At 44.4% G+C, this 10,000-nt stretch overlaps 3 protein-coding genes across 10 annotated transcripts in view; all 3 read left to right on the top strand.

Moving 5' to 3' along the window:
- wdr91 (WD repeat domain 91) overlaps nucleotides 1-3,510 on the top strand; it is a 25,839-nt gene extending 22,329 nt beyond the window's left edge. For both annotated transcript variants that reach the window (XM_069169075.1, XM_069169076.1), the window contains 2 exons: nucleotides 115-204; nucleotides 3,113-3,510. In XM_069169075.1, coding sequence (XP_069025176.1) covers nucleotides 115-204; nucleotides 3,113-3,277 — 255 coding nt within the window. In that variant the 3' untranslated portion in view covers nucleotides 3,278-3,510. The remainder of the gene's footprint in view (nucleotides 1-114; nucleotides 205-3,112) is intronic.
- Nucleotides 3,511-4,191: 681 nt separating this feature from the next.
- ccdc82 (coiled-coil domain containing 82) lies at nucleotides 4,192-9,305 on the top strand. Of its 2 annotated transcripts, XM_069169078.1 has the most exons (3): nucleotides 4,192-5,133; nucleotides 5,260-5,353; nucleotides 5,512-9,305. In XM_069169078.1, the coding sequence occupies exons 1-3, from the start codon at nucleotides 4,534-4,536 to the stop codon at nucleotides 5,529-5,531; spliced, it is 714 nt and encodes a 237-aa protein (XP_069025179.1). In that variant the 5' UTR covers nucleotides 4,192-4,533; the 3' UTR covers nucleotides 5,532-9,305. The 2 variants fall into 2 exon arrangements, with proteins under 2 accessions (XP_069025179.1, XP_069025178.1); XM_069169077.1 differs by having other exon boundaries at nucleotides 5,260-9,305.
- Nucleotides 9,306-9,515: 210 nt separating this feature from the next.
- thap1 (THAP domain containing, apoptosis associated protein 1) overlaps nucleotides 9,516-10,000 on the top strand; it is a 13,402-nt gene continuing 12,917 nt past the window's right edge. For all 6 annotated transcript variants that reach the window (XR_011179218.1, XR_011179220.1, XR_011179219.1 and 3 more), the window contains exon 1: nucleotides 9,516-9,661. Coding sequence is in view for 1 of the 6 variants with exons in the window: in XM_069169048.1 (XP_069025149.1) it covers nucleotides 9,591-9,661 (71 nt within the window). In the remaining 5 variants the exon portion in view is untranslated. The remainder of the gene's footprint in view (nucleotides 9,662-10,000) is intronic.

The following is a 10,000-nucleotide window of genomic DNA, read 5'->3' as shown; positions in this document are numbered from 1 at the left end:
AAAAATAAAAAAAATAAAAAAAATCTTGCAGATGTAAATGTGTCAAAGTGTTAAATAGATCAATTAAAACTCAGTGAGTTTCTTTTTAAATATTGAAAATGAACTTTTGTGCAGGTTCAGGTTCCTCGAGGTCGACTGTTTGCCTTCGACTCTGAAGGACAACACGTCCTGACCTGCTCCAGCTCTGGAGGACTCATATACAGAGTAATTACACTTTCATCTTCACATTCACCTTCATCTTCACCTTCACCTTCACCTTCATCTTCATCTTCACCTTCACCTTCACCTTCACATTCATCTTCACCTTTATCTTCACCTTCACATTCATCTTCACCTTTATCTTCATCTTTATCTTCACCTTCACCTTCACCTTCACATTCATCTTCACCTTCCTCTTCACCTTCACCTTCATCTTCACCTTCATTTTCACTTTCATCTTCACCTTCATCTTCACCTTCACCTTCACATTCATCTTCACCTTTATCTTCATCTTTATCTTCACCTTCACCTTCACCTTCACATTCATCTTCACCTTTATCTTCACCTTCACATTCATCTTCACCTTTATCTTCATCTTTATCTTCACCTTCACCTTCACCTTCACATTCATCTTCACCTTTATCTTCACCTTCACATTCATCTTCACCTTTATCTTCACCTTCACATTCATCTTCACCTTTATCTTCACCTTCACCTTCACCTTCACCTTTATCTTCACCTTTATCTTCACCTTTATCTTCGCCTTCATCTTCACCTTCACCTTCACCTTCACATTCATCTTCACCTTTATCTTCACCTTCACCTTCACCTTTATCTTCACCTTTATCTTCACCTTTATCTTCACCTTCATCTTCACCTTCACCTTCACCTTCACATTCACCTTTATCTTCACCTTCACATTCATCTTCACCTTTATCTTCACCTTCACCTTCACCTTCACCTTTATCTTCACCTTTATCTTCACCTTTATCTTCGCCTTCATCTTCACCTTCACCTTCACATTCATCTTCACCTTTATCTTCACCTTCATCTTCACCTTCACCTTCACCTTCACATTCATCTTCACCTTCATCTTCACCTTCACCTTCACCTTCACATTCATCTTCACCTTTATCTTCACCTTCACATTCATCTTCACCTTTATCGTCACCTTCACCTTCACCTTCACCTTTATCTTCGCCTTCATCTTCACCTTCACCTTCACCTTCACATTCATCTTCACCTTCACCTTCACATTCATCTTCACCTTTATCTTCACCTTCACATTCATCTTCACCTTCACCTTTATCTTCGCCTTCATCTTCACCTTTATCTTCGCCTTCATCTTCAACTTCATCTTCACCTTTATCTTCGCCTTCATCTTCACCTTCACCTTCACCTTCATCTTCATCTTCACCTTCACCTTCATCTTCACCTTCACCTTCACCTTCACCTTCATCTTCACCTTCATTTTCACTTTCATCTTCACCTTCATCTTCACCTTCACATTCATCTTCACCTTTATCTTCACCTTCACCTTCACCTTCACATTCATCTTCACCTTTATCTTCACCTTCACCTTCACCTTCACATTCATCTTCACCTTTATCTTCACCTTCACATTCATCTTCACCTTTATCTTCACCTTTATCTTCACCTTCACCTTCACCTTCACCTTCATCTTCACCTTTATCTTCACCTTCACATTCATCTTCACCTTTATCTTCACCTTTATCTTCACCTTTATCTTCACCTTTATCTTCACCTTTATCTTCACCTTCACCTTCACCTTCACATTCATCTTCACCTTTATCTTCACCTTCACATTCATCTTCACCTTTATCTTCACCTTTATCTTCACCTTTATCTTCACCTTTATCTTCACCTTTATCTTCGCCTTCATCTTCAACTTCATTTTCACCTTTATCTTCGCCTTCATCTTCACCTTCACCTTCACCTTCACATTCATCTTCACCTTTATCTTCACCTTCACATTCATCTTCACCTTCACCTTTATCTTCACCTTCACCTTCACCTTCACCTTTATCTTCACCTTTATCTTCACCTTTATCTTCGCCTTCATCTTCACCTTCACCTTCACCTTCACATTCACATTCACATTCACATTCATCTTCACCTTTATCTTCACCTTCACATTCATCTTCACCTTCACCTTTATCTTCGCCTTCATCTTCACCTTCACCTTCACCTTCACATTCACATTCACATTCATCTTCACCTTTATCTTCACCTTCACATTCATCTTCACCTTCACCTTTATCTTCACCTTCACCTTCACCTTCACCTTTATCTTCACCTTTATCTTCACCTTTATCTTCGCCTTCATCTTCAACTTCATCTTCACCTTTATCTTCGCCTTCATCTTCACCTTTATCTTCGCCTTCATCTTCACCTTCACCTTCACCTTCACCTTCACCTTCACATTCATCTTCACCTTCACCTTTATCTTCACCTTTATCTTCACCTTTATCTTCACCTTCATCTTCACCTTCACCTTCACCTTCACATTCATCTTCACCTTTATCTTCGCCTTCATCTTCACCTTCATCTTCGCCTTCATCTTCACCTTTATCTTCACCTTCATCTTCACCTTCATCTTCGCCTTCATCTTCACCTTTATCTTCGCCTTCATCTTCACCTTTATCTTCGCCTTCATCTTCACCTTTATCTTCACCTTCATCTTCGCCTTCATCTTCACCTTTATCTTCACCTTCATCTTCACCTTCATCTTCGCCTTCATCTTCACCTTTATCTTCGCCTTCATCTTCACCTTTATCTTCGCCTTTATCTTCACCTTTATCTTCGCCTTTATCTTCACCTTTATCTTCGCCTTCATCTTCACCTTCACCTTCACCTTCACATTCATCTTCACCTTTATCTTCACCTTCACATTCACCTTCACCTTTATCTTCTATCTCTTTAATACATTTAAACTTTATTTAGTTAACTGTAAATCTTTGACTGGCGAAAACAATTAAAATATCTGAAATTAATTGATTTCTTTTATGCAATATTTATTCATTTATTATGTATTTGATTCTTTTTCTCTTTCAATATTTTACTAGTTGAATTGTTTTTAGTTTTTTACTTTATATCTTGCGTGTACCTGCAGCTGACCAATGGGGAGCCGGCTCTGGATAGAGTGCTGTCGCTGGGCGGGCACAAAGCTCCGGTGGTGACAGTTGATTGGTCCTCGGCGGTGGACTGCGGCACCTGCCTGACAGCCTCCATGGACGGGAAGATCAAGCTGAGTACGCTCCTGGCACAGAAGTCCTGACTGAGGACCTGACCAGAGGGGTCAGAGGTCATCAGGGTTTAGTTGAAAATATACTGATTTAGTCTGCGCTGTTACTGATAGATATCATTCCAGGACCTGATAAATAGTGTTGCCTGTTATAAAAACAGTGAAAACTCACCAAACTGTTGTTAAATTCCAGTTAGTATTACAATCTTATGACGTGTTCCTTCTGAGAGCTGTTAAATCAAATAAAAAGATTTTTTTATGATTTAGTTTTTGTATCCTTTTCTTTTTTATTCGACTATTCAAACAATTCTTCGGTCGCTGGAGGATTTGAGGCTGGGGTAAGTTTTTTGTAAAGTCATAGATTAGGGTTGAATTCATTATGATTTTGGTTCATAACATGCCTTTTTCCCCTGCAGACATTTTGACTTGGAAAACCACAGGTGACACAAATTGTATTTTGTGTCACCTCGGTTGCTTCAAGTATCCCAGTAAACCGTAGAACAGGACTCTGGAGGCTGGCACTGAATAAATGCCATTTCTTTGAATGTTATTAGTAATACCTGTGCTTTGCCTGTGCTGTGAATCAGGTCTGCTCCAGCTCACCTAAAACTTTGTCATTTGGACACGTTGAAAGGTAATAAAAAAACATGCAAGTAATAAAATTCCAGTAAGGGGGCCCCACAGGGTGGTTGTCCACAGTGACATGTTTTCATTGTGCTTGTTCATTGTAGATTTAATTTGATTGTGTTTATATTTCTGTTTCATTTTCTAGTTTATTTTTGCATCTTTTTTTTTAATTTAATTCTATGTGATTGGTTTAATGATTATGATTACACCTCCTTATTTTTGTGTTTATAACTGTTTTTATGACAGCTCAGTTGTGATCATCCTGGCACCTGCGGCTGTCGTGTCCGTCTCCGCCTCAGTGGGGCGCTGCGATCAAGCGTGCCAGAATTTATTTCAGCGAAGAAGAAGTCGGAGCCACAACAATACACAGGTAGCTTCCTGGCTGGAGATCTGCTCCAGGTCCCGTCGACCGTCGACCGGTAAAACGTTTCCACACGGAACATTTCTGTAAACAAATCTCCAGAGAAATTGTGCGCGGTGGTGAACTTAGTTCTGCGTGTTATAACTCGTGTTATAACTCGTGTTATAACTCGTAAATAACATGCCGTCGGTGTTGTGACGCGCAGAGGCTAGCAAGCGCCGCCGTTAGCCTGCTCACACAGTCCGGTCCTCTTTCTTCCGTTTCTGTTTGATGTCTCCGGTCTCCGGTACCGCGTGCAGACATGGAGAGTTTGTACAAGCGGAAAATGTTCGCGTCGATGCGAAAGACCAAAGTGGACGCGTCGAAGAAGCGGGAGATCGGCCTGCCCGCCTCCATCCTGGACGACAGTGACGAAGGCTCCTTCTCCTCCTCCTCCTCCTCCACCGCGTCCCAGTCCGACTACCAGAGCTCCCCGGAGGAGGACAGCGAGCAGGAGGACCGGGGACGGACCCGGAGCCGGGTCCGGAGCCGGAGCCGGAGCGAGTCCGGGGCGACATCCAGCGACGACAGCCGATCCGTGACCCGCCGGAAGAGGTCGTTTCTGGGGGGCGACGACAGCTCGTCGTCGTCCAGCACCGGCGAGGATGAAGATGAGGACGACGACGATGAGGAGGAGAAGAAGAAGAAGAAGAAGGAGAAGTGTGAACCGAAGAGGATGGTGCAGCCCAGGAAACGGAGCAGGCTGCAGCGGCAGGAGGAGTCGGACTCGGACCACGCGGAGGAGAAGCGGCGCGAGGAGGCGGAGAAGCTGAAGAGGAGGCAGAGACACAACAAGCTGCTGGCGCTGTCCCGCAGGATGAAGGCCCGGGTCCCCAACCGGAGGTGGAGCCGCCTGAAGCAGGTACCGGCCCGGGACCCTCATCACACAGACTTTACACTTCAGACGTAAAAATAACTTCAGGCGAGATACGACACAAACAAAAGAGTTCCTCCGAGTCTGAATCCCAAATTGTTTTTGTCCTTTCAGGGTGCTGGCGAGGAGGACGACTCCAGAGAAACAAACGACGAGACCGGCGATGAAGATGGAGGAAAGGATGGCACCAAGAAAGAAGCTGCAGGAGGTGATAAAGGAGGCAGGAAAAAGAAGAAAAAGGAAGAGGAGGAGGAGGATGAGGAAGAGGAGGAGGAAGAGGAGGAGGAGGGGAAGCAGTAGATCCACACAATGGTGGACACTGAAGAATTGGGGTTACGAGGTTTTTCTGGGCGTCTGTTGTTGCAGCAGAAAACGGACAGTGGTGATGGACAGATGGACGGACGGACGGACGGACGGACGGATGGACGGATGGACGGACGGATGGACGGACGTGGCTCTGCTTCAGACTGAGACGTGGCGGACGGCCAGTCGCTCGTGTGTGAGGTCACGCTGCTGATCTGCTGAGAGGTCCGGTTCAGTTTTAATTTATAACATCCCGCATATCAGGAAACCCCAGATGTTCCCACACAAACGCCTCCGGTCGGCCGACAGGTGGGACGGCGTTCACCTGTCGGGTAAAAACTTCCAGCCGGGACGTTCAGCTCTTCGATGCTTCAAGTCGCTCTGCAACGCTTCAACAAGCAGAACCGCCGTTTGAATGAAACCGTAAAAGGTTGAACTGCAGTTTGGATTTTGTTTTGTTTTGTGTGTTTCTGCAGTTTGTTGGTGGCACATGAATTCTTGTGCATTATATACATCCATCCGCGGTCTTCATGTGAAGTCATTATTGTTTTGGAGTTTTAATCTGATCTATTTCTGGACATCAGTGACGTCAAAATGATTTGAACTCAACGTCCACTTCAAAGGTTTTTCGAGAGCTTTCGGTGAATGGGAGTTTGCTCAGATGGCAAAAAGGTGTTGTTGTTTTGGCTGAAAGTAACTAATATCCATTATTGATTAATCTGCTGGTAGTGGGGGGTTTTTTTTCAAAGAAGGCCAATTTATGGTTTCCACATGTGTATGTCTGTAAGTGTAAATGTCACCTGCACATCAACCTCAGCAGGAGTTTCTGGTTCCTCGTGTGTCGTGATGTTTGCACACCAGCTGTCACTGACTTCCTCATTATTGTTCAGCCAATCACGACATCTTGTTTCAGTGACCGACCGTCCAAAAATCCAAAGATTTCCAGTTAAACGTCACATGTGACAAAAGAAAAACACCAAATTCTCATAATGAAGTTCTTAGAATCAGCAGATATTTGACATTTTTGCTTGGAAGAATTTACTTATTAGAAACGGTTGATCGGTAAGTTTCTGTTGATTAACTGAAGAATTGTTTCAGCTCGAGTTGAAAGTGAACATTGAGTGAAGATTATTGGATGTGTGACGACAATTAACTTTTGTGTAGAAACCGCGGCGACACCGTGTTCGAACCTCGATGGTCCCGTGGATTCTGTTGGACATGGATCCAAGGAAAGTGGGCGGGGCCTCCCGTCAGTCTCAGCTGACTGACGTTGGATATGTTAACTCTCCAGGCTCTATACATGTGGCAGCAGGTCAACTACAACTCCCAGAGTGCATTGCTTTAAGGAAAGAAATCCAGTCTTCATTTTCTTAAGGTTGAGTTTCTGGTCGTGTTCCAGACTGCAGCGCCGTGAATATGATCAAATAAACTCTGACTTCACGTCTGGATGGACTGTGGCCCAGAGGCTTCGGAGGATCACAGTATTTACAGACATTAAATATAACCAACTGACAGCACTCAAATTCCTTCATGTTGCACTTTTCCTTCTCTTTCATTTAAATATCAATTTGGACAAGAGATGAAATGGGACTCCTGCAATGAAGATTTGCTTCTTCAGGTGTATGTGATGACATCACCGTCTGAGGTCAGCAGCCGTTCACAAGCATCTTGTACTCAAGCTTTTTAAAGACGTTTTTTTTAATAATGTCTTCAATTTTGATAGTTTTGTCCATCTCAAGTTACAAATACTTTAATACTTTAACAGTTAGTTCATCATGAGAATAATCCTTCATTGCAGAATGAGGTTATTTCCCAAAACTGTCCCAAGAAGTTTACGTTTGGTTCAAGTTAAAGCACAGCAGCGTTTTACAACAGGAACTCCTTAGCGGATGGATAGGAGGTTCATTTTGAGACGTTAACGGAGAAGGGCTCCTTTATCATTTTAATCAAGGTTGTCATCGTTTCGTGCAAAAATTGCCGTAGCAGACGCTTTTTGATTCGTCGGTTTACTACTTTCTGTGACCTTCACGGGGCTTCAGGCTTCAGTGGAAACAGGTAACAAAGGGCTGAAGGAACCTGTCGTTCCTGGAGAAGTTCCCAGCCGTTAGTACCTGGAACTAAAAGCTCTGTGAACTTTAAAACGCAGCTATAAGGTCTCGTGATGACAACTGAGCCGGTTCCATTCACTGAATGAGGGCTGAAGCTAAAAATAGCAGAAGATGTTTGTCTTCAGTGTCCTTTTAAAAAGGTCACGTACAGTTTGAGGCCGTATTAAGAACCCAACAACTCTTTATCACTTCCTCCAGATATTTTGCAGTAAAGTTTTTACGACTGACGGGAACGATGGACAGAACTATCGAAATAACACAACAAACCAAAACAACAGTCGTTTCTCTTTCAAGTGCAGATGACAACGTCTGGTTTTACTTGTAGCACTGATTTCATTTGGTCGCCCATGTTTATAAAGGAAAGTGGGCGGGGCCTCCCGTCAGTCTCAGCTGACTGACGTTGGATATGTTAACTCTCCAGGCTCTATACATGTGGCAGCAGGTCAACTACAACTCCCAGAGTGCATTGCTTTAAGGAAAGAAATCCAGTCTTCATTTTCTTAAGGTTGAGTTTCTGGTCGTGTTCCAGACTGCAGCGCCGTGAATATGATCAAATAAACTCTGACTTCACGTCTGGATGGACTGTGGCCCAGAGGCTTCGGAGGATCACAGTATTTACAGACATCGTGAGAAGCGATCGAGTGATTGTCTGGGCAGCCTCAGCCGTTTTGTACTTTTGTATTTATTTCTTCCTTCCCAGCGGCCGTTACAGTGCTGCATTCATGTACTAATGTATAGAATGGACAAATATCGTCTCTAATAAGGAAATGCTCTTTATGAATATTCATTGTTTCTTTCCCACCTTTCTTTAATCTTTTTCCTCTTCCTTCTCTCCTGTCGCTGTAATGGTGTGTTGAAATGCAGTGAAAATTAATGAGGAAAAAAACCACTCATAAGTTGAGCCTGTTTGTTTGCCAGATTTCTGAGCTTTGGCAACAACAGAGTCGTCAGCTGATGAGGAACTGGACCTCCTTGAATGTTTTAATGTCCAGTTTTCAGTGCGCAGCGGCTGAAACTGAACCCAGAGTGAGAGACGTGTGGCCTTTTCTGTTTCTTGCTAAAGAAATGGACTCAGTATGTTGTACAATATAGTGAGAATACACACACACACACACACACACACACACACACTCACACACACACTCACACACACACACTCACACACACTCACACACACACACACACACACACTCTCACACACACACTCACACACACACACTCACACACACACACACACACACACTCACACACACACACTCTCACACACACACACACACTCACACACACACACTCACACACACACACACACACACTCACACACACACACACTCACACACACACACACTCACACTTACACACACACACTCACACACACACTCTCACACACACACACACTCACACACACACACACACACACTCACACTTACACACACACACTCACACACACACTCTCACACACACACTCACACTTACACACACACACTCTCACACACACACACTTACACTCACACACACACACACACACACACTCACACACACACACACTCACACTTACACACACACACTATCACACACACACACTCACACACACACTCACACACACACACACACACACATTGTTACATATCAGTGCTGTGCATTTCCTTGTTTTCACTGTATTTCTGGTCTTGCTGTATAAAGCTCTTCAGACCAACCCGCCGTGTTATAAAAGACCGTTTATAAATAAAATTTCCTTTTTCTTTGGACCAACTGCTGTTCCTATTTGAATGTCACTGTTTTCATGTCCACTTCCCTTTGAATGAGTCTCCTGTCTTAATAAGCGGGAGGTACTTTTGTTGTCCGGAGTGGGCAACGTGAAGGTAAGGAGAAGCCAGTTCAGCCAATCAGATGTGAGAACGTAAGTCAGGTGACGCAGTCTCCGACGCCATCATTGTTAGTGGCATTGAAGCCTGTCCGGACGGTGGGAGAAGCGCCAGCGGGTCTTCGTGGAGCTCCACTCCGGGCGTCGGTGACTGCTGCCTGGAAGCAGTAACCATGGTCCAGACGTGCTCAGCGTACGGCTGTAAGAACCGCTACCACAAAGACAAAGACATTTCATTCCATAAGTAAGTTCATTCAACGTGTGCGTGTGTGTTTGTGTGGGAGCTAGTTAGCATTAGCTGCCCAGACGTGGTGGTTAAGCGCCGCGTCGTACTGCTGAAGAGTCGCGGCAGAGTTGGACCAGCCCGCCGCGGGACCAGCCTGGGGACCAGCCCGCCGCGGGACCAGCCTGGGGACCAGCCCGCCGCGGGACCAGCCCGCCGCGGGACCAGCCCGCCGCGTCACAGGCTCGCTGCTCGTCTTCACCAGGACATGACCACCGGACTCTGGACATTTCTTGTGTCACAGAAAACTCTCCAAACACAATCTTTACTCCGATAAACTGAAAAGTGTTTGATCAAGTT

Source organism: Embiotoca jacksoni, unplaced genomic scaffold (genome assembly GCF_022577435.1).
Source record: "Embiotoca jacksoni isolate LCO1_2020_lvr unplaced genomic scaffold, fEmbJac1.0.p SCAF_42, whole genome shotgun sequence".
NCBI lineage: Eukaryota > Metazoa > Chordata > Actinopteri > Embiotocidae > Embiotoca > Embiotoca jacksoni.
This window is presented reverse-complemented; position numbering and strand designations above follow the sequence as displayed.

Coding starts and splice junctions, on each gene's coding strand:
- ccdc82 (XM_069169077.1), top strand. CDS start 4,534: ATGGAGAGTTTGTACAAGCGGAAAATGTTCGCGTCGATGCGAAAGACC. Junction 5,134..5,259: donor GGTGGAGCCGCCTGAAGCAG/GTACCGGCCCGG, acceptor TTGTCCTTTCAG/GGTGCTGGCGAGGAGGACGA.